The 27,595-nt window shown below is 45.8% G+C and overlaps 1 protein-coding gene across 1 annotated transcript; it reads right to left on the bottom strand.

The window, feature by feature from the left end:
- Positions 1 to 768: 768 nt before the first annotated feature.
- LOC133451748 (dual specificity calcium/calmodulin-dependent 3',5'-cyclic nucleotide phosphodiesterase 1A-like) lies at positions 769 to 24,065 on the bottom strand (the record flags this gene model as incomplete). The annotated part of the gene is made up of 16 exons (XM_061730889.1): positions 23,845 to 24,065; positions 22,484 to 22,852; positions 20,051 to 20,183; positions 18,101 to 18,282; positions 16,933 to 16,999; positions 16,377 to 16,493; positions 15,231 to 15,371; positions 14,850 to 14,950; positions 14,541 to 14,669; positions 14,099 to 14,200; positions 13,861 to 13,981; positions 12,735 to 12,816; positions 5,268 to 5,382; positions 3,895 to 4,016; positions 817 to 865; positions 769 to 772 (listed from the first exon to the last, which is right to left on the bottom strand). Coding segments are annotated over exons 1-16 (2,055 nt in total), but the record flags the coding sequence as incomplete, so codon positions are not given.
- Between the last annotated feature and the right edge of the window lie 3,530 nt (positions 24,066 to 27,595).

A 27,595-nucleotide genomic window follows, 5' to 3' on the forward strand; every position in this document is an offset into this window, starting at 1 on the left:
TTTTTCTCGAAATTTCAACTTTAATCTTGAAATTTCAACTTTATTCTCAACATTTCACCTTTTTCTTGAAATTTTGACTTTATTCACGAAATTTCGACTTTATTCTTGAAATTGTATTTCAACATTATTCTCGACATTTCGACTTTTTTCTCGAAATTTCGATTTTAATCTCGAAATTTTCACTTTAATCTCGAAATTTCGACTTTATTCACGAACTTTTGACTTTATTCTTGACATTTCGACTTTTTTCTCAAAACTGTATTTCAACATTAATCTCCACATTTTGACTTTTTTCTCAAAAATTGTATTTCAACATTATCGTAATCGGATCCAATCAAATCAAGATAATCGATTCTGAATCTTAAGAATCGGAATCGAATCGATTCCAGGAACCAGACCCACCAGGAACCAGACCCACCAGGAACCAGACCCACCAGGAACCACCAGGAACCAGACCCACCAGGAACCAGACCCACCAGGAACCAGACCCACCAGGAACCAGACCCACCAGGAACCAGACCCACCAGGAACCAGACCCACCAGGAACCAGACCCACCAGGAACCACCAGGAACCAGACCCACCAGGAACCAGACCCACCAGGAACCAGACCCACCAGGAACCAGACCCACCAGGAACCACCAGGAACCAGACCCAGCAGGAACCAGACCTACCGGGACCCAGACCCCCTCAGATCCATCCCTTCCTCACCTGCAGGTTCTCCATCGCCGGGTCTCTTGGCCTGGTTCTCCTTGTTCGTCTCCTCGTCTCCATCCTCTTCCTCCTCTTCCTCCTCTTCCTCCCCTTCCTCCTCTTCCTCCTCTTCCTCCTCTTCCTCCTCTTCCTCCCCTTTGGTTTTTTCCAGATCTAACGAAGGTCAAAACCAAACAGAGATATATTTCTGCCTCGTTGTGAGACATTAAAGTTCACTGCAGGTCCTGAACCCGAGTCAGGAGTATCGGGTACGACTCCTACATAGACCTGCGGTGTATTGGTACTAGGAATGGGTGATATTTTACCGTTCATGATAAACCGTCAAAAAAATTCCGCACGGTAAGAATTTGTCATCTCGCGGTAAAAACAATAAATTCCCGTTGATGACGTTTTTGTGTAACAAACATGGCGGAAGGAGCTCGTCGTTAAACGAGGCTCCAGCTCTGTTAACTGGAACTGGTTTGGATTTAAAAAGAGTGACGAGGAGCAAACATCATCTATTATGTGCAGAGTCTGCAAAAACTGAAGGAAATGGTTGTTACATTTTGATATAACGTTTGACTATTACGAAAAGAAAATTGCACTAGTATCTAATTTGTAGCATGTTTCAACCACAGGTTAATCTTTACATTTTATTTATATTAGGAGAGTTCATCACTGATAGGATTTTATTTTCAGTGAACTTTTATTTATTTGTCCTGTTTCTTTATTTATCAGGTTGTATTTTTTTCTACTTTGTGATTTTATAAGCTAAGAAAACTTGAAGGACAAGGTACTTTAGCTGTTTGCACTGTTATCCAAGTGTTTAAGCCATCCAGTTTGAATAAATGTTGAATCTGTTCTTACTTTTCAAACTTGTTTCATTTGAGTCATTACAGTTTTGCAGTACAGCTGGACTAATTTAATTGGTTTTTATTAATTCACTTTAATAGGTGTAGTTTAGTATTTAGTATCTTTTAGAGCAGTGTTTTGGCTCCAAAGACTGAATGTGGTGATAGATTTATAGTTACAAAGGTGGAGTTGAATTGGTATTTTTTTTATCCTCATTTTTATCATTATCGGGATAAATGCCAGAAATTATCGTGATACATTTTTTAGTCCATACCGCCCATCCTAGTTGGTACATAAATGGTCGTGGGTGCCCATACTTTAGCACAAACATGGTGGGACGAGGGTTGGATCCAAGAACAGTTCTGATTCAGTCTGTTGGTCTCCTTGGTGGGACGATAATTATTACTGATATTTTATCAACTTTTTCTACTGATTGGACTAATTTTGAACAAATTGAACCATTGAAGTGTCTTTAGAGGAGATTTGTTGTGATTCTGTGCTTCGTAAATAAAGCTGAGCTGAATAAAACTGAATGTTGCAGATGGAACACACAAGGAAGCAGACTTTCAAAATAAAACAGGAAGTGAACCAGCCTGCCGACCTGACAGAGAGCAGATTCAGCTCTCTGTGGATGCGGTTCCTCAGACTGATGACGATCTGGCTGCAGATCTGACTCCTGGATTTCTGGACCCGTTATTTTTAAAAGTAAAGTTCGGTTTATCACCGCTTCATTTGGCAGCTAGCTTGTCACGTCCCTTCATTTAACCAGAATCTCTGATGAAACGGGTCTGGAGACCTCCGATTCTGCTGGCACCGTTTTCTTTTCATTATGCTCTTCGAGAAAAAAGTCAAAATGTCGAGATTAATATTAGGGTACAATTTCGAGAAAAAAGTCAAAATGTCGAGAAAAAAGTCAAATTTTTGCGAAAAAAGTCGAAATGTCGAGAAAAAAGTTGAAATATCGAGATTAATATTGAAGTACAATTTCGAGAAAAAAAGTTGAAATGTTGAGAAAAAAGACGAAATTTTTAATTTATAAATCGACTTTATTCTTGAAATTGTATTTCAAAATTAATCTTGACATTTCGACTTTTTTCTCGACATTTCAACTTTTTTCTCAAAGTGCACAATAAAAAAAAATCTCCCCTCTCAAATATTTTTTCTCCTCCATGCTGATACTGTTCCGTAGTTTTCACTTCCTAAGCCAAACACTAATTTTCTGAAGCATACAGTAGAATATAAAGTGCCACGGGACTACTGCCGGATGATTTTGATGACATTCCCTATGTCAAACCATTCAAAGGTTATTGCAGAAAATAGAAACTATCACATATCGACCAATCAGAAGAAGGGGTGGGGCTAATTTGCACCATTTAAGGTGAAGGAGTCAAAACCGAGTCCGATGACACCACCAACGACTCTGTATGTCATACCATTCAAAACTTATGCCAAAAAATAGGGACCATCAAATATCGACCAATCAGAAGAAGGGGCGGGGCTAATTTTCACCAATGAAGGTCAATTACTCAAAACCAAGTCCGATGACACCACCCACAACGTGTGTGTGTGTGTGTGTGTGTGTGTGTGTGTGTGTGTGTGTGTGTGTGTGTGTGTGCCTTGAGATTAAGGTATATGAAGACTTTAGTGACTGAGCCATGTGAAAAAAGGTGAATTTTGGCTTTTTTTTTTACCTCCTCCCATCCACAAGGCTTTTGTGACATTCCGCGCCACACACATACATGGGAAAATTTCCCCATTAGTTTGGAAATTTGGAAATGATTTTGCACTTTGTGCGAAAACTATTTGTGCGATCGCTCTGAAAATTCACAGGACTGTAGCTAAATTCAGGGCCTACAACTTTCTAAATCGGTTCAGAATTTTTCGAGTAACGGTGTGCGAGTGGTGAGGCCACAAAGTTCTTCCAATGCGTTCCGGATGACCCAAAAAGTTTTTGCACGTTGCGCGAAAACGTGCGCAATTAAGAAACACCTTGGAATATCACATGTATAGGATACCACACACCACACACTTATACAGACACATATACATACTGGACAGGGTAAGGTGTATTTTTGATCTGATTTTCATGGCGTAGATGATGTTTTACTGTATATCGGAATGTTTCATGTATGTTTTTTTGCTTTAAGATCATGATTTACATGTCATGGTAAAGTTTAATGTAGGTTTGTCGTGTTATTACGTTTTTCTTTCTTCATGTCTTATTTTTAATTGTATGTTTTAAATGTATTGTTTTTTAACGTGGATTAGCTGTGTTTAAGGGCAAAGCTAATGGGGATTACAAATAAACTAATAATAAACCCTCCGCCGCCGTGCCTGACAGTAGTATTTACCTTTAGCTGCCAGAGACTTCCAGGTCTCCCGGTTGGAATGAATCTCCTGGTTCCACGTGGACTTGAAGCTCCGAGATTCCCCCGTCCTCTCCGTAGAGCGGGTCCCAACGCCGCCACCGGCGCTGGGGACGGAGCAGACATTTTTATTTATTCTTTAGTTCATTCATTAGAAGAAAAACAAGACAGTTCAATATAATTACAACAAATCTCTTTCCTTGAATGAAAGGGAACAGAAAGAAACCAAATTTCAATTAATGTAATAATAAAAAAATTATAATTTTGCAAAAAACACTTTCCAATAAAGGTAATTAAAAAAAAAAAAACTACATCAAAGTTATAAAATAACACAAAACAGCTGTCATCAAAGACAGTACGGTAAGTATTAGTAGTATTAAGGCCAGGCAGGAGAAAAAGAAAAATAATATTTTAGAGGAGAAAGATTTTTTTTTCATTATGCACTTTGAGAAAAAAGTGGAAATGTTGAGATTAATGTTGAAGTGTGATTTCGAGAAAAAAGTCGAAATATATTTCAACTTTATTCTCGAAATTCCGACTTCATTCTCGAAATTTCGATTTTATTCACGAAATTGACTTTATTCTTGAAATTACATTTCAACTTTTTTTCTCGACATTTCGACTTTTTTCTCAAAATTGTATTTCAACATTAATCTCGACATTTCGACTTTTTTCCCGAAATTTTGACTTTAATCTCAAAATTTTGACTTTAATCTCAAAATTTCGACTTTATTCATGAAATTTTGACTTTATTCTCTAAATTGTATTTCAACATTAATCTCGACATTTCGATTTTTTTCTCAAAATTGTATTTCAACATTAATTTCTACATTTTGACTTTTTTCTTCAAATTTCTATTTTATTCTCGAAATTTCGACTTTATTCAAGAGATGTCGACTTTATTCTTGAAATTGTATTTCAACATTTATTTCGACATTTCAACTTTTTTCCTCGACATTTCGACTTTTTTCTCGAATTGCACAACAAAAAATCTTCCCCTCTCAAATATTTTTTCTCCTGCAGGGCCGTGATACTCTTCAGTAAACACAGATAGTCGTATTCTTTTTTGATTCAAAGAAAAAAAAATATGACAATGGTGCTAAAAAGAGAGAGAAAAAAAGAAAACCCACCTAACTTAACAATTATCATGATATTTCTTCATCAAACTGTCTTTTATTATTATTTTAAATGTAATGTTTGATTTGCATTCTTTGGCTTCTGTATCCAGATCGTTCCATAAACTGAGACCTTTTACAGAAACACAACGTTCCATTAATTTGTGGTACCACATACATGCAGTATTTCTAACTAAATCCCCATAAAACACGGAGGTGACCAAACCCCCGAGTCACCTTGACTGCTGGAGGACAGAAAATCCAGGGGGTGACGTTTCCTCCGCCAGAGTCTCCACGATCTTCTCCATCATCTCCGTCATCACAGTGAAGGTGGGCTCCACGATGAAGTCGATGAATCCTGAAGAATAAAAGCACAGGTTCACCCTCTTGGTCTTGGTCTTGATTCTCTCTGGTCCTGGTCTTGGTCTTGATTCTCTCTGGTCCTGGTCTTGATACTCGCTGCTCTTGGTCTTGATTCTCTCTGGTCCTGGTCTTGGTCTTGATTCTCTCTGGTCCTGGTCTTGATACTCGCTGCTCTTGGTCTTGATTCTCTCTGGTCCTGGTCTTGGTCTTGATTCTCTCTGGTCTTGGTCTTGATTCTCTCTGGTCTTGGTAGTGATTTGGTCTTGATACTCTCTGGTCTCGGTCTTGGTCTCTGTCTTGAGTTGAACTAGTCTTGGTCTTGACTTGGTCCGTCTTGGTCTTGAGATGAACTAGTCTTGGTCTTGGTCTCGGCCTGTCTTGGCAGTGTCTTGGTCTTGGTAATGGTCTTGATACTCTCTGGTCTTGGTCGTGATATTCTCTGGTCTTGGACTTGGTACTCTCTGGTCTTGGTCTTGGTCTTGATACTCTGTGGTCTTGGTCTTGATACTCTTTGGTCTTGGTCTTGATACTCTGTGGTCTTGGTCTTTATACTCTCTGGTCCTGGTCTTGATACTCTCTGGTCTTGGTCTTTATACTCTCTGGTCCTGGTCTTGATACTCTCTGGTCTTGGTCGTGATATTCTCTGGTCTTGGACTTGGTCTTGGTCTTGATACTCTGTGGTCTTGGTCTTGATACTCTCTGGTCTTGGTCTTGATACTCTGTGGTCTTGGTCTTGATACTCTCTGGTCTTGGTCTTGATACTCTGTGGTCTTGGTCTTGATACTCTTTGGTTTTGGTCTTTATACTCTCTGGTCCTGGTCTTGATACTCTCTGGTCTTGGTCTTTATACTCTCTGGTCCTGGTCTTGATACTCTCTGGTCTTGGTCGTGATATTCTCTGGTCTTGGACTTGGTCTTGGTCTTGATACTCTCTGGTCTTGGTCGTGATATTCTCTGGTCTTGGTCTTGATACTCTGTGGTCTTGGTCTTGATACTCTTTGGTTTTGGTCTTGATACTCTGTGGTCTTGGTCTTGATACTCTCGGGTCTTGGTCTTGGTACTCTCTGGTCTTGGTCTTGATACTCTCTGGTCTTGGTCTTGATACTCTGTGGTCTTGGTCTTGATACTCTCTGGTCTTGGTCTTGATACTCTCTGGTCCTGGTCTTGATACTCTCTGGTCTTGGTCGTGATACTCTCTGGTCTTGGTACTCTCTGGTCTTGGTCTTGGTACTCTCTGGTCTTGGTCTTGATACTCTCTGGTCGTGGTCTTGATACTCTCTGGTCTTGGTCTTGATACTCTCTGGTCTTGGTCTTGATACTCTGTGGTCTTGGTCTTGATACTCTTTGGTTTTGGTCTTGATACTCTGTGGTCTTGGTCTTGATACTCTCTGGTCGTGGTCTTGATACTCTCTGGTCTTGGTCTTGATACTCTCTGGTTTTGGTCTTGATACTCTCTAGTCTTGGTCCTGGTCTTGATACTCTCTGGTCTTGGTCTTGATACTCTTTGGTCCTGGTCTTGATACTCTCTGGTCTTGGTCTTGATACTCTCTGGTCCTGGTCTTGATACTCTCTGGTCTTGGTCTTGATACTCTCTGGTCTTGGTCCTGGTCTTGATACTTTGTGGTCTTGGTCTTGATACTCTTTGGTTTTGGTCTTGATACTCTCTGGTCTTGGTCTTGATACTCTCTGGTCTTGGTCTTGATACTCTCTGGTCTTGGTCTTGATACTCTTTGGTTTTGGTCTTGATTCTCTCTGGTCTTGGTCTTGATACTCTCTGGTCTTGGTCTTGGTCTTGGTCCTGGTCTTGATACTCTCTGGTCTTGGTCTTGGTCTTGGTCTTGATACTCTCTGGTCTTGGTCTTGATACTCTCTGGTCTTGGTCTTGATACTCTGTGGTCTTGGTCTTGATACTCTCTGGTCTTGGTCTTGATACTCTCTGGTCTTGGTCCTGGACTTGATACTCTCTGGTCTTGGTCTTGATACTCTTTGGTTTTGGTCTTGATACTCTTTGGTCCTGGTCTTGATACTCTGTGGTCTTGGTCTTGATACTCTCTGGTCTTGGTCTTGATACTCTCTGGTCTTGGTCTTGGTACTCTCTGGTCTTGGTCGTGATATTCTCTGGTCTTGGACTTGGTACTCTCTGGTCTTGGACTTGGTACTCTCTGGTCTTGGTCTTGGTCTTGATACTCTGTGGTCTTGGACTTGGTACTCTCTGGTCTTGGTCTTGGTCTTGATACTCTCTGGTCTTGGTCTTGATACTCTTTGGTTTTGATCTTTATACTCTCTGGTCCTGGTCTTGATACTCTCTGGTCTTGGTCTTGGTCTTGATACTCTCTGGTCTTGGTCTTGATACTCTCTGGTCTTGGTACTCTCTGGTCTTGGTCTTGATACTCTCTGGTCTTGGTACTCTCTGGTCTTGGTCTTGATACTCTCTGGTCTTGGTCTTTATACTCTCTCGTCTTGGTCTTTATACTCTCTGGTCTTGGTCTTGATACTCTCTGGTCTTGGTCTTGATACTCTGTGGTCTTGGTCTTGATTCTCTCTGGTCTTGGTCTTTATACTCTCTGGTCTTGGTCTTGATACTCTCTGGTCTTGGTCTTGATACTCTCTGGTCTTGGTCTTGATACTCTTGGGTCTTGGTCTTGGTACTCTCTGGTCTTGGTCGTTATACTCAAAATGTCAAATTTCAAGTCAAAATGTCAAGAAAAAAGTTAAATTGTCGAGAATAATGGTGAAATAAAATTTAGAGAAAAAAGTCCAAATGTTGAGAAAAAAGTAAAAATGTCCAGATTAGTGATGAAGTACAATTTAAAGAAAACAGTCGAAATGTCGAGAAATTTCGACTTTATTCACGAAATGTCGAAGTTAGTCTTTAAATTGTATTTCAGCATTAATTTCGACATTTTTACTTTTTTCTCAAAGTGCACAATAAAAAAAAAATCTTCCCCTCTCAAATATTTTTTTTTCCTGGATGGCCCTGATACTCTTCCGTAAGAACCAGATGACCGGGAACCGTTGGAGTTGGTGAAGATGGCCAACAGAAGGAACCCCAGCACGGAGCCTTGGGGGACACCAACTCTGTGTTAGCGTCTCACCTATCTGGGACTGGGCCACCAGGGTGTCTCACCTATCTGGGACTGGGCCACCAGGGCGTCTCACCTATCTGGGACTGGGCCACCAGGGTGTGTTAGCGTCTTACCTATCTGGAACTGGGCCACCAGGGTGTGTTAGCGTCTCACCTATCTGGGACTGGGCCACCAGGGTGTGTTAGCGTCTCACCTATCTGGGACTGGGCCACCAGGGTAGGGTGTCTTACCTATGTGGGACTGGGCCACCAGGGCGTCTCACCTATCTGGGACTGGGCCACCAGGGCGTCTCACCTATCTGGGACTGGGCCACCAGGGTTTCTCACCTATCTGGGACTGGGCCACCAGGGTGTGTTAGCGTCTCACCTATCTGGGACTGGGCCACCAGGGCGTCTCACCTATCTGGGACTGGGCCACCAGGGCGTCTCACCTATCTGGGACTGGGCCACCAGGGTGTCTTACCTATCTGGGACTGGGCCACCAGGGTGTCTCACCTATCTGGGACTGGGCCACCAGGGTTTCTCACCTATCTGGGACTGGGCCACCAGGGTGTGTTAGCGTCTTACCTATCTGGGACTGGGCCACCAGGGTGTCTCGCCTATCTGGGACTGGGCCACCAGGGTGTCTTACCTATGTGGGACTGGGCCACCAGGGCGTCTCACCTATCTGGGACTGGGCCACCAGGGCGTCTCACCTATCTGGGACTGGGCCACCAGGGTTTCTCACCTATCTGGGACTGGGCCACCAGGGTGTGTTAGCGTCTCACCTATCTGGGACTGGGCCACCAGGGCGTCTCACCTATCTGGGACTGGGCCACCAGGGCGTCTCACCTATCTGGGACTGGGCCACCAGGGCGTCTCACCTATCTGGGACTGGGCCACCAGGGTGTCTTACCTATCTGGGACTGGGCCACCAGGGTGTCTCACCTATCTGGGACTGGGCCACCAGGGTTTCTCACCTATCTGGGACTGGGCCACCAGGGTGTGTTAGCGTCTTACCTATCTGGGACTGGGCCACCAGGGTGTCTCGCCTATCTGGGACTGGGCCACCAGGGTGTCTCACCTATCTGGGACTGGGCCACCAGGGTGTCTCACCTATCTGGGACTGGGCCACCAGGGTGTCTTACCTATCTGGGACTGGGCCACCAGGGTGTCTCACCTATCTGGGACTGGGCCACCAGGGCGTCTCACCTATCTGGGACTGGGCCACCAGGGCGTCTCACCTATCTGGGACTGGGCCACCAGGGTGTGTTAGTCTTACCTATCTGGGACTGGGCCACCAGGGTGTGTTAGTCTTACCTATCTGGGACTGGGCCACAGGGCGTCTCACCTATCTGGGACTGGGCCACAGGGCGTCTCACCTATCTGGGACTGGGCCACCAGGGTGTCTCACCTATCTGGGACTGGGCCACTAGGGCGTCTTACCTATCTGGGACTGGGCCACCAGGGTGTCTTACCTATCTGGGACTGGGCCACCAGGGTGTCTCACCTATCTGGGACTGGGCCACCAGGGTGTTTTACCTATCTGGGACTGGGCCACCAGGGCGTCTCACCTATCTGGGACTGGGCCACCAGGGTGTCTCACCTATCTGGGACTGGGCCACCAGGGTGTGTTAGCGTCTCACCTATCTGGGACTGGGCCACCAGGGCGTCTCACCTATCTGGGACTGGGCCACCAGGGCGTCTCACCTATCTGGGACTGGGCCACCAGGGTTTCTCACCTATCTGGGACTGGGCCACCAGGGTGTGTTAGCGTCTCACCTATCTGGGACTGGGCCACCAGGGCGTCTCACCTATCTGGGACTGGGCCACCAGGGCGTCTCACCTATCTGGGACTGGGCCACCAGGGCGTCTCACCTATCTGGGACTGGGCCACCAGGGTGTCTTACCTATCTGGGACTGGGCCACCAGGGTGTCTCACCTATCTGGGACTGGGCCACCAGGGTTTCTCACCTATCTGGGACTGGGCCACCAGGGTGTGTTAGCGTCTTACCTATCTGGGACTGGGCCACCAGGGTGTCTCGCCTATCTGGGACTGGGCCACCAGGGTGTCTCACCTATCTGGGACTGGGCCACCAGGGTGTCTCACCTATCTGGGACTGGGCCACCAGGGTGTCTTACCTATCTGGGACTGGGCCACCAGGGTGTCTCACCTATCTGGGACTGGGCCACCAGGGCGTCTCACCTATCTGGGACTGGGCCACCAGGGCGTCTCACCTATCTGGGACTGGGCCACCAGGGTGTGTTAGTCTTACCTATCTGGGACTGGGCCACCAGGGTGTGTTAGTCTTACCTATCTGGGACTGGGCCACAGGGCGTCTCACCTATCTGGGACTGGGCCACAGGGCGTCTCACCTATCTGGGACTGGGCCACCAGGGTGTCTCACCTATCTGGGACTGGGCCACTAGGGCGTCTTACCTATCTGGGACTGGGCCACCAGGGTGTCTTACCTATCTGGGACTGGGCCACCAGGGTGTCTCACCTATCTGGGACTGGGCCACCAGGGTGTTTTACCTATCTGGGACTGGGCCACCAGGGCGTCTCACCTATCTGGGACTGGGCCACCAGGGTGTCTCACCTATCTGGGACTGGGCCACCAGGGTGTGTTAGCGTCTCACCTATCTGGGACTGGGCCACCAGGGTGTCTTACCTATCTGGGACTGGGCCACCAGGGTGTCTTACCTATCTGGGACTGGGCCACCAGGGTGTCTCACCTATCTGGGACTGGGCCACCAGGGTGTCTCACCTATCTGGGACTGGGCCACCAGGGTGTCTCACCTATCTGGGACTGGGCCACCAGGGTGTCTTACCTATCTGGGACTGGGCCACCAGGGTGTCTCACCTATCTGGGAATGGGCCACCAGGGTGTGTTACCTATCTGGGACTGGGCCACCAGGGTGTCTCACCTATCTGGGACTGGGCCACCAGGGTGTCTCACCTATCTGGGACTGGGCCACCAGGGCGTCTCACCTATCTGGGACTGGGCCACCAGGGTGTCTTACCTATCTGGGACTGGGCCACCAGGGCGTCTCACCTATCTGGGACTGGGCCACCAGGGTGTCTCACCTATCTGGGACTGGGCCACCAGGGTGTGTTAACGTCTCACCTATCTGGGACTGGGCCACCAGGGTGTCTCACCTATCTGTATTTCAGCATTGATCTCGACATTTTGACTTTTTTCTCGAAATTTTGACTTTTTTCTCAGAGTGCACAATAAAAAAAAAATCTTCCCCTCTCAAATATTTTTTCTCCTGACTGGCCCTGATACTTTTCCATAAGAACCGGATGACTTTGGGTTTGATGAAGATGGCCAACAGAAGGAACCCCAGCACGGAGCCTTACCTATCTGGGACAGGGCCACCAGGACGTCTCACCTATCTGGGACTGGGCCACCAGGGTGTCTTACCTATCTGGGACTGGGCCACCAGGGTGTCTCACCTATCTGGGACTGGGCCACCAGGGCGTCTCACCTATCTGGGACTGGGCCACCAGGGCGTCTCAACTATCTGGGACTGGGCCACCAGGGTGTGTTAGTGTCTCACCTAACTGGGACTGGGCCACCAGGGTGTGTTAGCGTCTCACCTATCTGGGACTGGGCCACCAGGGGGTGTTAGCGCCTCACCTATCTGGGACTGGGCCACCAGGGCGTCTCACCTATCTGGGACTGGGCCACCAGGGTGTGTTAGCGTCTCACCTATCTGGGACTGGGCCACCAGGGCGTCTTACCTATCTGGGACAGGGCCACCAGGGTGTCTTACCTATCTGGGACTGGGCCACCAGGGTGTGTTAGCGTCTTACCTATCTGGGACTGGGCCACCAGGGTGTCTCACCTATCTGGGACTGGGCCACCAGGGCGTCTCACCTATCCGGGACTGGGCCACCAGGGCGTCTCACCTATCTGGGACTGGGCCACCAGGGCGTCTTACCTATCTGGGACTGGGCCACCAGGGTGTCTCACCTATCCGGGACAGGGCCACCAGGGTGTGTTAGCGTCTCACCTATCCGGGACAGGGCCACCAGGGTGTGTTAGCGTCTCACCTATCCGGGACTGGGCCACCAGGGTGTCTTACCTATCTGGGACTGGGCCACCAGGGTGTCTCACCTATCCGGGACTGGGCCACCAGGGTGTCTTACCTATCTGGGACTGGGCCACCAGGGTGTCTCACCTATCTGGGACTGGGCCACCAGGGCGTCTTACCTATCTGGGACTGGGCCACCAGGGCGTCTTACCTATCTGGGACTGGGCCACCAGGGCGTCTTACCTATCTGGGACTGGGCCACCAGGGTGGATTTACGGTCGCAGAGCGGAGAGAAGGGCAGGCCAAGCTCCGCCTCTTTATCTCCCTGAAAACAAATACAACATCATTACTACCAAATAGTTCCTGTAAGTTCCTGCTAGTCCTGGAACTCTGGACCGGGTCTAGAACCTTCATGGGGGTGTGAAGGAACCATTGAAATTAATCATTAAGATCTTAAATCATTAAGATCATCCCATCGGGATTAATCCACCTGGTCCTGAACAGAATCCATCCATCCATCCATCCATCATCCATCCATCCATCCATCCATCCATCCATCCATCCATCCATCCATCCATCCATCCATCCATCATCCATCCATCCATCCATCCATCCATCCATCCATCCATCCATCGTCCGTCCGTCCGTCCGTCCGTCCGTCCGTCCATCCATCCATCCATTCATCCATCCATCTATCGTCTGTCCGTCCGTCCGTCCGTCCGTCCCTCCGTCCGTCCGTCCGTCCATCCATCCATCCATCCATCCATCCATCCATCCATCCATCCATCTATCGTCTGTCCGTCCGTCCGTCCATCCATCCATCCATCCATCATCCGTCCGTCCGTCCATCCATCCATCCATCCATCCATCCATCCATCCATCCATCCATCCATCCATCGTCCATCCATCCATCATCCATCCATCCATCATCCATCCATCATCCATCCATCCATCCATCCATCCATCCATCCATCCATCCATCCATCCATCATCCATCCATCATCCATCCATCCATCCATCCATATGCTGAAGGTCCCGTTCCGATTAAGTCAACAGGACATCATCTGCAAACAGCAGTCATGGAATCCTGTGGTTCCCAAACCGGATCCCCTCCGGTCCCCCCGGTTCTCAATCCTATGGTTCCCAAACCCTCCGGTTCCTGGCTACGCCTGGAAATCCTGTGGTTCCCAAACCCTCCGGTTCCTGGCTACGCCTGGAAATCCTGTGGTTCCCAAACCCTCCGGTTCCTGGCTACGCCTAGAAATCCTGTCCATGAAGATTATGAACAGAACCGGTGACAAAGGACGTCCACTGGAGAGCTTCTTCTCTACTGTTTCCTAGGAACCTTTACCTGCTGTTTGGTTCCTACCTGTCTGAAGAACTCCTCCAGCAGGGACCTGGTCCAGCAGAGGTGCAGCTCCCAGGTCTTGGACGGGTGGCTGATGTCGGCCGTGTGAAGCAGCAGAGACAAGGCCTTCGGCTTATCGATCCTGAAAGACGGGTTTAGTTACTAGGAGATTGGTTGTTGGTGGATGTTGGTCCCTAGACGTCAACGAGACAACAGGGTCAACGGGTCTGGAATTGTGTCGGTGTTCCGGTTCACTCACGGCTCCGACTGCAGCAGGAGACTCTTCATGGCCTTGATCTGCTGGAAGTGGCAGGACATGTCTGTGGCCAGGACCATCTCCACAACCAGACCCCGCAGTTCCCTGGAGAGACCAGAATACCTCAAAAAGCACTGCAGTTTAACTGGATCCAGGCCTGTACTGACCACTAGGGTTCGGATCCAGACCCGCAGGTCCCTGGAAAGACCAGAACACCTCAAAAACCACTGCAGTAAAACCTTTTACCTCCATCTGAGCACCAGAACCTGGTTCCAGACCTGTGGTTCCTCTAGGGACCACCAGGTCTGGTGCCTCTGGAGCCCCTAGTACCCCTAGTACCCCTGGTACCCCTGGTTCCCCTGGTGCCCCCTGGTACCCCTGGTACCCCTGGTACCCCTGGTTCCCCCGGTGCCCCTGGTACCCTCCCCCCACCATTTCTCCTCACCTCCAGTCCTCCGTGGACAGATTGCAGAAGATGTCCATGTCGTTGCCGTTCTGCAGGAGGCGGTAGGTGGCGCTGATGTGGTGGTTCTCCAGAACGGCTCGGTCGTTGTACAGCAGGGCCACGTCCGACCTGATAACTCATCCACAACAACCAATGGGGTTAAAATGCTGAAGTTAATTCAGATATGTATTTATTAGTTTTATCCAGGCAGCAGGGACACCCTGGTACCACTGGTGCCCCTGGTACCACTGGTGCCCTGGTACCCCCGGAACCCCTGGTACCCCTGGTGCCCCTGGTACCACTGGTGACCTGGTCTGGACGTGGAAGTTGTTGGTGGTCCCTGTGTGCTCGAAGTCGTGGATGGCAGCAGCAAAGATGATGGCAAACAGCTCCACCTCCGTCAGCCAGTGCTGGGGAAGAAACCAGGGAGCGTAAATGTAAATGTAATTATTTATTTAGCCCTTTACTGCCACCTCTAGGTGAGCCAAAGTGCTTTACAGTCATATTGATAAGTTCAGAAAAGTGTTTTTTATTGTTGTGTTTTGATGTATTTGATGTAAGCCCAGTGGATATTTAAAGCTTACAGAAGGCTGCATTTAACTGCTGCTATGTCATTCCTGCAGTATTTCTGCAGGTGTTTTGGTCACTGCTATTATTTGTAATATATTATATTATTTATAATCTGCTTACCACGATGCCGGTGGTGAACAGCAGGAAGTGGATGGTCTGGGTGACGTCGGCGGCGTGGATCAGGTTGTGGTAGGGGTTCTGGTGTTTGCTGTAGCCGACCTCCAACAAGTCCAGGAAGGACAGGAGAGCCGAGGGGGGAACCTGAAGGAGACACCAGAACACATGCAGAAATACTGCAGCTACTGATCCTTTAGGGCAGCGGTCCCCAACCTTTTCTGAACCAGGACCGGTTTAATGTCTGACAATATTCTCACGGCCCAATCTAAAGGTGTAGCTGATAAAAACTAAATGAAATGACAAGATCGGCATTAAAAACTGTGGTATATTCTCTATAGTAATAATAATAATGAATAATAATAATAAAACATAATTTTCGAAAAAATAAAATGAAATAATGGAAATTGTAAATTACCTTTAATATGAGTATTTCTATAAATGTGTTTTTATGTTTTTATGTCTCATTAACGTTATTTAAAGCCAGGCTTTTATTTTATTTATTATATATTAAGGAGACCGATAGTTAGTGCTTTTATTTTGAAGGCGTCTCACCGAGACCTCGTAAACATCCGGCACTTCGGACTTTAACGGTAAAAGTTTAACGGCAGTAGAAAGTGTGTCTGAAAGACTAAACTAGTGTCAGGAATGCTAAAGTGGAGCCTAACTGACACAAAAAGCACCTGCTGATCAGGACTTGTTTTCTTTGCACATTTTATGCCGTATTTATGTCCAGCTTGAGTTTGGTTGCCATGGTTACTCATGTATTGCGGTTAACGGTAGTTTTATTACCGACCGAGTGAGCAGCAGCTGTCGCTCTGTATTTAAGTTAAATGAAACTTATATGAATGTAGAAAAAGACTAACTCTATCTTATTTTATTTTATTCCTTTATAGCTCTTACGGTGTGTTTGCAGTGTATTTACATCCAAGGAATAAAAACACCGTGAACCATCAGTTTGAGAGTCAAACATCATCAGTCAGGGCTACAGAAATTATTTTTTTCTTTCTGTGCGGCCCGGTACCAGATGACCCACGGCCCGGTAGATGCTAGCATCAGATGCTAGCAGCAGATGCTAGCATCAGATGCTAGCAGCAGATGCTAGCATCAGATGGTAGCAGCAGATGCTAGCAGCAGATGCTAGCAGCTCACCTTGAAATGATTGATGAGGTTGTATCTGGACAGCAGCTCGTAGAAGACACACTTCAGGGCGTGGCCTCCGCTCGCTTCATTTAGCGCAAACACGTCAAACGACCAGGCGTCGACGCGCTGAAACAGAGTCACGCAGAAAAGCTTCAGATACAAACACATCGGGGAACGTCTTTCTAACATGTTTCAGTTTCTAACATTGCTAGTTTACTAACTTACACATTTTTCTTGATTAATATTGCTAGTTTACTAACTTTAACTTAATTAACATTATTAAGTTACTAACTTTAACAGGATAAACATTGCTAGTTTCCTTACTAACTAACTTGAACTTGATTAACAATGCTAGTTTACTAACTAACTAACTCATTTATCTTAATTAACTTAATTTGTCCTTCGTAGGACAGACGGGACCAGAGCTCCTGTAGCCGCCACTGATTACGTTATTGATTAACCTCAATCCCGTCATCATTCCAAACCCAGTTAGTTAACCTCGGTCCTCCAACCACCAGCTCCCGACTGATGTCTGGTTGGGACACGGGGACGGATGGACTCGTACCTTCAGGACACGGAGGACCTTCTGTGGACAGCTGAAGGAGGACGTGTTGGAGGTCCGGCGGTGCATCCTGGGAAAGAGATCCCACTCTCGTCACTCAGAGACGGAGGAAAAGTTCAATCACAGACTCTATCTGGTCCAGTCGTCACAATCACATCACCTTTAACCCTGGTGCTGTCTCTGGGTCAAGGGAGGGGGAAGGGAGGAAAGAAGGAAGGAAGGAAAGAAGGAAGTAAGGAAGAGAGGAGAAAAGAAGGAATGAAGGTAGGAAAGGGAGTAAGGAAGGGAGAAAAGATGGAAGGAAGGAAAGGTGTAAGGGAGGAAAGAAGAGAAAAAGATGGAAGGGTGGAAAGATGGAAGGAATGGAGAAAGGAGAAAAGAAGGAAGGAAGGAAGGAAGTAGGAAAGGGAGTAAGGAAGGCAGAAAAGATGGAAGGGAGTAAAGAAGGAAGTAAGGAAGTAAGGAGAAAAGAAGGAAAGAAGTAGGAAAGGGAGTAAGGAAGGGAGAAAAGATGGAAGGAAGGAAAGGTGTAAGGGAGGAAAGAAGAGAAAAAGATGGAAGGGTGGAAAGATGGAAGGAATGGAGAAAGGAGAAAAGAAGGAAGGAAGGAAGGAAGTAGGAAAGGGAGTAAGGAAGGCAGAAAAGATGGAAGGGAGTAAAGAAGGAAGTAAGGAAGAAAGGAGAAAAGAAGGAAAGAAGTAGGAAAGGGAGTAAGGAAGGGAGAAAAGATGGAAGGGAGGAAAGATGGAAGGAATGGAGAAAGGAGAAAAGAAGGAAAGAAGGAAGGAAGTAGGAAAGGGAGTAAGGAAGGGAGAAAAGATGGAAAGAATGAAGGAAAAGCAAAGAGGGTTATTAAAGAACGAATGACGAAAGGGAGGTAGGTAAGAAAAAGGAGTAAAGGAGGAAAAGAGGAAAGGAAGAAGGAAGGAGAGAACAGGAGGAAAGAAGGAAAGAAGAATTGGGTAATTTTGACCCAAAGACAGAACAAGGGTTAAAGAAGTGAGAAACAGGAAGTGAACCACTTGGAATTAACTAGTTTACAGCATGAACATGAATAATAATTAATTAATAATTGGTTTGGTTTTAAAATAAAATCTATGAAAAGATGAAATTCCATTTCATTTCCAAACAAAACTACAGAAATGTTTAGCAGGAACCAGACGGCCCAAACCTTTCCACGAAGAGTCCGGCCTGCAGGGCCCGGACGATGCTGCGGAACCGAGGCCTTTCTTCGCTTCGCCGCGGCACCGGACTCTGCTGCCCGGTGAAGGTGAAGACCAGCCAGTCCTGGACCTCCAGGGGGACCCGGTCTGGCTGGACCCGGTCCTGCTGGACCTCCAGGGGGACCCGGTCCTGCTGGACCTCCAGGGGGACCCGGTCCTGCTGGACCCGGTCCTGCTGGACCCGGTCCTGCTGGACCTCCAGGGGGACCCGGTTCTGCTGGACCCGGTCCTGCTGGACCCGGTCCTGCTGGACCTCCGGGACCTCCCGGAGCGCAGGTCCCGGGTCCTTCAGCTGCCTGCTGGGAGAATCCCCACATGCTGATGAGACATGCTGATTCCTCAGACGGCTCAAGACTTGCAATGGATTCACCAATTTGGGACATCATATCCTTGAGAACTTCATTATAGTCCTTTCTGCTCGCTCGAGCCAAAGTTTTTAAATCATCCAAGTAGGATTTGGTCTCTGTACCGCCCACTCCTTTTGTGTACGAATACAATTTTGAGAAAAAAGTCAAAATGTCGAGAAAAGTTAAATTTCGACTTTTTTCTCGACATATCGACTTTTTTCTCGAAATTGTATTTCAACATTAATCTCAACATTTTGACTTTTTTCTCGAAATTTTGACTTTTTTCTCGAAATTGTATTTCAACATTAATCTCAACAGTCGAAATGTCGAGAAAGAAGTCGAAAAAAAAGGTGAAATTTCGACTTTTTTCTCGACATTTCGACTTTTTTCTCGAAATTGTATTTCAACATTAATCTCAACATTTTGACTTTCTTCTCGAAATTTCAACTTTATTCACGAAATTGTATTTAAACATTAATCTCAACATTTTACTTTATTCTCGAAATTTCGCCTCTTTATCGAAATTGTACTTTACAACAACATTAATCTTGACATTTCCACTTTTTTCTCAACATTTCGACTTCTTTCTCGATATTGTGTTTCAACATTAATCTCGACAGTCAAAATGTCAGGAAAGAAGTTGAAATGTTGAGATTAATGTTGAAATACAATTTCGAGAAAAAAGTCGAAATTTCAACTTTTTTCTCGACATTTGGACTTTCTTCTCGAAATTGTATTTCAACATAAATCTCAACATTTCGACTTCTTTCTCGACATTTTGACTGTCGAGATTAATGTTGAAACACAATATCGAGAAAGAAGTCGAAATGTTGAGATTAATATTTTTTTTTATTTTATTCTCGAAATTTCAACTTTATTCACGAAATTGTATTTCAACATTAATCTCGACATTTTACTTTTTTCTCGAAATTGTATTTTAACTTTATTCTCGAAATTGTATTTCAACATTAATCTCAACAGTCAAAATGTCAAGAAAGAAGTCGAAATGTTGAGATTCATGTTGAAATACAATTTCGAGAAAAAAGTCGAAATGTCAAGAAAAAAGGTGAAATTTCTCAACATTTCAACTTTTTTCTCGAAATTGTATTTCAACATAATTCTCGACATTTGGACTTTTTTCTCGAGATTTAGACTTTTTTCTCGAAGTGCACAATAAAAAAAAATCTTCCCCTCTCAAGTATTTTTTCTCCTGCATGGCCCTGATACTCCACCGTTATCTTCTGGAAGGTACATGAGGCAAAAATAAGCTTCGGCTTCAGCCGACTCCTTTTTCAGCTACACAGAGTCTGTGTTTTATTGTTTATTGTGTGAAACTGATTAGTTTAAATATGTAGGATAATGTTTTGTCAGTTACATGCACACAAGTTAAATTGCATACAATGTAACCAAAATAAACTATTCATTAATTCATTCATTCATACATAACAGTTCATTTATCAGACCACCTCAGATCGGTCTCTGGACCAACGGGGGGAATCTGCACCGTCGCCGGATCCAGGTGGATCTGAACCCGCCTCCAGGTAAATAAACCCACCTGGAAGCTCCCTGCTCGGTCTCCTCGGAGCAGAGACTCTCCAGCAGCGCAGCAGCGAGCTCCAGGTTCTTCTTCAGCTGGACCACGGACACCTTCCCCTTCTCCAGCTGCTGCACCATGCACCTCAACCTGTAACACAAACCACCGCCTCAGCATCACAACAAACCACCATCAGCACCTCAACCTGGAACACAAACCACCGCCTCAGCACCTCAACCTGGAACACAAACCACCGCCTCAGCATCACAACTAGGCCCCTCTTCATCAGTCAGAGTCCTTAAACCGTGTCATGGAAAAAATTCAAACATTATATATGTGAAGTTAATCAAACTTCTGAACTAGTTAGTCCTCATGAAACTATCACATGTTAACAGATGACAGGGCAGCCCTTCCTGAGTTCTGTCTGGGGGGTTGACTGTCCTACAACTGTCTCATTGTTAGCCTGGACCATCTATTAAAGACCCCCATGAAGTTCCTGTTTTTGTCCAGGAAGGCATTTGACCCCTTGACCTTTGTGTTCTTTTAAAGACTTTAAGATAAAGATGTCTGTTTGTTTCTTCATACCAAGCCTCTTTAACTGAAAATGTCACATGTGTGACGTTTTAAACCTCGATGTCTGTTATCTGTTTTCTTCCAACTGTCCATTGTCCATTCACTGTTCCTAATATGGTAATGTTCCTGTCACAATTTCTCAATAAAAGCGTCATGCAAGAGGAAGATCTTTGGGGAGAGCTCAGCAGTTCTCAAATGAGGGCCATGTTGCCCTGCAGCTCCTCTGTTCTCCCCCACTTCTGCAGAAGCGCACTTAAAGATAATTTCTAACAGTCTGTGTCTTTCCTGGTTATGAATTTATGTTATGTTGATTTTGGACTCCAACAATATACTTTCTAACAAAAGGTCAACAGCTGTGTAAATGCAAAATACTAACAAAGGCCATGTGAGGTTAATCAACCTTTGAACTTGTTTTGTCCTTATGAAACTGTCACATGCTCTGTCAACAGAAGTCACAACAGCCACTTCCTGATCTACTCAGGGTTTTGGACTGTCTGGTGACATCTGTCTACTGTAGTGTCAGTATTCAATCACACATTATCACTTCCACCCATTGTCTACTGTTCACTGTTCATTGTCCTTATATGGTAATTTCCTGTCAAGTTTCTTAATAAAAGTATAATGCAGGAGGAGGTTACTTTGGGGAACGTCAGGAGTTCTCAATGAGGGCCTCGTTGCCCTGCACTCCTCTGCTCCCCCCCTTCTGCAGAAGTGCGTTAAAACTATTCCAAGCCAGTCTCTGTGTTTTTCCTCGTTACGAACTTATGTAATGTTGATTTAGACCTAACAGGCCAGTTGCGAGAAAGGAATTAGAAGAGGGGGATATAGAAGATGTAGAAGAGTATTAGGGCCATGCAGGAGAAAAATATTTGAGCGGAAGATTGTTTTTTATTTTACACTCCGAGAAAAAAGTCAAAATGTCAAGAAAAAAGTTGAAATGTCGAGATTAACGTTGAAATACAATTTCGAGAAAAAAGTCAAAATTTCGTGAATAAAGTCGAAACTACTCAAACTGAACTGTATTCACAAAATTTTGACTTTTTTTCTCGACATTTCGACTATTTTCTCGAAGTGCATAATGAAAAAAAAACAGTACGGAATGACCAGGAGCAACGGAAAGACAAGACCAGATATACTGTACACAAGGGGGTAACGAGACACAGGTGTGAACAATCAGGGCAGATGGAAGACAGGTGGGACTAAACAGAAACACAAACTGGGGGAAATGTCAGACCCCGTCCACACGTAGCCGGATATCTGCGGATATCTGCTAAACCGGAGATATTTTCCTACATTTTGACCTGTCATCCACACGAAAACGCAAATAAACGAAGGTTTAAAAAAACTCCGGGCAAAGTGAAGATTTTTGAAAACTCCGTTTATGTAGATGCGTGTAGACACACACAACCAGAGTTTTGCGTTTTCCAACGTCACATTATGCGCCAAAACAACAAAAAATCTGCTCTGACGTGCGACTTTTGTTTACTATAGAAATACAGATGATCCAGCATCTGTTCTCCAAGCTATTAAATAAATGGTCTCTGCTCTTGACCGGCCGCTTACTGCGTTACACCGACACAGAGGGCTCCGCGGAGCCGCGGAGGCTGAACTTCCGTGGAGCCCCGCCGAGCCCCCCGGAGCCACGGAGCGGCGGAGCCCGCGGAGCTTCCCCGGGAGCCGCAGATTATCTACAGGTTAGAATGCTTATGAATGTGGTCGAAAACGCAGATCTTCGGTTACGTGTGGATGCAAATTTTTTTATAAACGGAGGAGGGAAATATTCGTTTTTAAAAATACCCGGCTACGTGTGGACGGGGTCTCAGACACTGAAATACTTACTGTTCCTCTGACTGCTTGTGTTGTGTTCTGTTTCTAACCTGACTGCAGTCGTCTTCAGGACCCCAGGAGCACCCAGGGGTGGCAGGTCCTCAGCCAGAGCCCCAGGAGCACCCAGAGGTGGCAGGTCCTCAGCCAGGACCCCAGGAGCACCCAGGGGTGGCAGGTCCTCAGCCAGAGCCCCAGGAGCACCCAGGGCTGGTGGGTCCTCAGCCAGGACCCCAGGAGCACCCAGGGGTGGCCCAGGAGCACCCAGGGGTGGCGGGTCCTCAGCCAGAGCCCCAGGAGCACCCAGGGGTGGCGGGTCCTCAGCCAGAGCCCCAGGAGCACCCAGGGGTGGCGGGTCCTCAGCCAGGACCCCAGGAGCACCCAGGGGTGGCGGGTCCTCAGCGCTGCAGAGACCAGGTCCACTAGAGACAGAACCGGGTCCATCCTGGGACCTGCAACCTGAACAACGATCTTTATTGAATGATAATCCCCTTCAACTTCTAGAGATTTGTCTCTTGCAAAAATATAAACCATCCACGTAGAATAAACCAGGTTTCAGCTGCTTCGTAGCAGAGAATTCAATTCTGGTGTGATGAAACCACTACAGAGGAATATCAGGGCCAGGCAGGAGAAAAATAAAAATAATATTTTAGAGGAAGATTTTTTTTTCATTATGCACTTCGAGAAAAAAGTCAAAATGTCGAGCAAACAGTCGAAATGTCGAGATTAATGTTGAAGTACAATTTAGAGAAAAAAGTCGAAATGTCGAGAAAAAAGATTAAAAAATATTAAAAAACATTAAAAAACATTTTTGTCTTGAAACCATTAAAGAGTAATACAAATAAATTCAAACTCAGTGGAGGAAAACTGTTCTCCCTCTTGTCGTTGGCAACCGGAGAAAACAAAAGCCAGAGTCGAACCGATTGGAAATGAGAGTCAAAGTTAGATGGACTGAGTTAACTAGTAATGTTAATCAAGTTAAAGTTAGCTAGATTTAGTTAACTAGTAATATTAATCAAGTTAAAGTTAGCTGGATTTAGTTAACTAGTAACATCAATCAAGTTAAAGTTAGCTGGACTGAGTTAACTAGTAAAATCAATCAAGTTAAAGTTAGCTAGATTTAGTTAACTAGTAATGTTAATAAAGTTGTATTAAGGAATGTTAATAATTTGAATATAGTTAAAGTTGGAATAATTGCTTTTCCAGTGAAGTGAAGCTGGGACAAACATCTGGATCCAGATGCTCCTTTTTCCTGTTTCTGATTCCTGATCTGAGTTTGAATAATCAGACTGAAGTTTCAGCTGGAAAACTAGAAACAACTCTATGAAGAGGTGGAACCTCAGCGGTGCTGCTGCTCTCGTCGTCATGGAAACCTGGTCTCCAGAGACGCCTTGAGGTCCCGGTTCCCTCAGACCTGCCGGAGCCGAGCCGGAGGAACCTGGTTCCCTCAGACCTGCCGGAGCCGAGCCGGAGGAACCCCCTGAGCCTCAGGTTCAGGTTCAGGTGGACCCCCCTCTTACCGATGGTGAAGCTGAAGCCCTCAGTGTTGACGGTGGCGCTGTGGTGCTGGTCCGGTCCCGGCTGCTCTGGTCCCGGCTGGTCCGATCCCGGCTGGTCTGGCGATCGCTCCGTCATGGTGGTTCTGCTGCTGTTGTGGAAAACAGGAAGAGTCTCCGGGAGAGCAGGGTCCCCAGAGTCCCGTTGCCCTGGTACCCCCTGGTACCTCCTGGGGCGCCTGGGACCGTGGCCTCGCCGGGCCTCCTGGGCCTCGCCGGGTCTTGCCTCTCCTCAAACCCGTCTGGAGTCTCCAGAGACTCATCTGATCATCGTGGATCTTATTTTTTTTTAATTTTTTTTAATTTGTATTTTTTTTACCTTGTCTGCACACATATTAATGTTTGATACCATGCAGGTAAAAACCAAAGGCATATATATGTGCATTATTGCTATATTTTATATATATATATATATATATATATATACATATATACGCCTACATACGCATACACATACATACATAAATATATACATACAAACCCAGTGATTTTGTGTCTATGTGTGTGCGTGTGTGTGTGTGTGCGTGTATGTATATGATCATGCGTGTGTGTGTGTGTGTGTGTGTATGATCATGCGTGTCTGTGTGTGTGTGTGTGTGTGTGTGTGTGTGTGTGTGTGTGTGTGTGTGCGTGTGTGTGTGTGTGTGTGTGTGTGTGTGTGTGTGTGTGTGTGTAGTAAACCTGTCAAAGCTCCACCTGAAGTGTATCTATAGTGGGGGAGGTGGGGGGGCAACCCCGCCACCCGCGAGACCAGGGGCCGACATGGAAGAACCCGGAACCCAGGCCACCAGCAACCCCACAGAGGGGAGAGGCCCACGACACGGGAAGAAGCAGCCAGGGATCCCGCGGCGGCAGACCGCAACCCAGACAATCCCCGGCCACCCGGTCTGGGCCGGACACGTGGCCAGGAGGCCCTCACCCTCCAGGCCAACGACCCCCACCCGGCAGGGGGCCAGCCTGCCCGGAGAGACAGAGCCGCCCCGGCCGCCGATGCGGGCAGGAGCACCCACCCCACCGAAAGTGGCCCTCCAGGACCAGAGGGGTGCCCCGCCGCGGAGGCCGAGGTCGTGGATCTTAGAGATACACCAGACCCATCCGGAACCAGGGTTATAATAGTTTAGAATTTTTCATTTTAGTTTAGTTTTATTTCGTTTTGACCTTTTCTCCTTCATTTCAGTTAGTTTTAATTTATTTTTAGTGTGGGTTTGCTAGTTTTTATTAGTTTTTATATTTTCAAAAATGCTTAGTTTTAGTTTAGTTTTTATTAGTTTTAGTTTTAGTTTTAGTTTTGACGTCACGGACCGTGAGGCGTTCAGGTGCCGTAGCTGCCAGTTGGAGATAAACGGCCAGAGGAGAATACATTGATCATACAAAGAGGTTTATATTGACGGGGACAAAACGGAGTTTGTTTTAGTTAGGTTTCTAAACACGCAATATAGTTTCAGTTAGAGGACCTGCAGGTCTGGATCTGGACCCTAGTGGTCTGTAGAGGACCTGCAGGTCTGGATCTGGACCCTAGTGGTCTGTAGAGGACCTGCAGGTCTGGATCTGGACCCTAGTGGTCTGTAGAGGACCTGCAGGTCTGGATCTGGACCCTAGTGGTCTGTAGAGGACCTGCAGGTCTGGATCTGGACCCTAGTGGTCTGTAGAGGACCTGCAGGTCTGGATCTGGACCCTAGTGGTCTGTAGAAGACTAAAATGCTCAGACTTTTAGTCGACTGAAACTTGACACGACTAAAACAATGAACGTGACCAAAACTAATAAAAACTGATAATTTATAATGATAATGAAATGATAGATGGACCCAAACACTAGTCCAGGTTGTCGGCAACCCGCGGCTCTTTAGCGCCGCCCTGGTGGCCCCTGGAGGTTTTTCAAAAATGTTTGACCTTTTTTTCTTCTTTTTTTACTTCTTTTTTCTCTTTTCTTTTTTTTCTTCTTTTTTTCTGTTTTTTCTTCTTTTCCATTTTTTTCTTCCTTTTTCCTCTCCTTTTTAATTTCGACATTTAAATTTTTTTCTCGACATTTGGACTTTTTCTCGATATTTTGACTTTTTTCTCGACATTTGGACTTTTTTCTCGACATTTGGACTTTTTTCTCGATATTTCGACTTTTTTTCTCAACATTTCAACTTTTTTCTCGACATTTTGACTTTTTTTCGACATTTCGACTTTTTTCTGAACATTTCGACTTTTTTCTCGAGATTGTACTTCAACAATAATCTCGACATTTCGACTTTTTTCTCAACATTTCGCCCTTCGCCATTTGCCTTCATTCTAAGGCTGATACAAGACTTTTCATTTTTTGCGGCTCCAGACATTTTGGTTTTTTGTGTTTTTGGTCCAATAGGGCTCTAAAACATTTTGGGTTGCCGACCGGTGGACTAGACTAAAACTAGAACTGAAACAGCTACAAAAACAGCACTTTTGCTGCGTCTCCCCTGCAGGAACGAGCAGCAGCAGATTCCTGGTCACGGTTCACCTGGAGTTGAACGCGGGCTGAGCAGAAACAGGTTCTTCAGAAAGACGAGGCAGCAGAAACCCATTCCTGGTGATGAAAGAGACTTTTGTTGACACGTCTAACCAAAAAAACCAAAAACCCAAATCGGGATCAGACTCTCAGTCAGAAGTACCTGGTCCTTGTCCTGGACGTGGTTCATAAAGTGAAGTTAAATTAAATTGATGTTAAATTCAAGTATCTTGGAGGAATCAGGGCACCAGAAAGCTTAAAGAACGAAAGGTTTTACATCCTGAGCATCTGTTAGACTAGACACATACAGATGTCCATTTCCCCTACCTCAATAAAACCATAGGGTATCTGGATTGTTGTAAACCCAACTGAAACATGTTTTAGCGTAGTTTTGTGTTTTAAGGGCTGTAAATCTGATAATCCCCTGAAGTTTTAAAACAAACAGTAAATACATTTAGTCTTGACTGGTCTGACGTGTCTGAACTTACCGTTTCCCTGGAATCTGTTGTTTATTTAAACACGTTACCAGGAAGTTTCTGATCAAATCTAATCCAGCAGCTTGAGGTGCAGCCGACTGTCTCAGGCCGGGGTTACACCTGGACAGGTCACCAGTCCATCACAGGGCCACAAATACAGACAAACAACCATGCACACTCACACTCACACCTACGGGCAATTTAGAATCACCAGCTAACCTACTATGCATGTTTTTGGACTGTGGGAGGAAGTGTGCGAAATACCCATCCATATTCAGGGGGGTCCCTACCTCGCGTTTTATTTTATTTTATTTTTTTTTTAAACAGTGTGGCTCTATGCAATAAACCAATACAATCAGCCTACTATAGCCTATGACAAATACACGCACACTTTTAACCATTTTAGATGCACGTTGTTTTACTAACAGGAGGCAAAATTGTGCATTACGATGCAGAATGTTATTTACAAATTAAATCTGATCATTAAAATAAATAAAAGACATTAATTGGCACCACACTGGTGCACAGTGCACATAATGAATAAATGCCATGTATAGGACACTGGCGCACGACCAGTGCATTGCAGAAACGAATAAACAAATAAAATAGGCTTATGTATTTTTTTAGATAAATAAAAAAATTACAATGAAAATGAATTGTGCG

This window comes from Cololabis saira, chromosome 10 (assembly GCF_033807715.1).
Source record: "Cololabis saira isolate AMF1-May2022 chromosome 10, fColSai1.1, whole genome shotgun sequence".
NCBI classification, from domain to species: domain Eukaryota; kingdom Metazoa; phylum Chordata; class Actinopteri; order Beloniformes; family Belonidae; genus Cololabis; species Cololabis saira.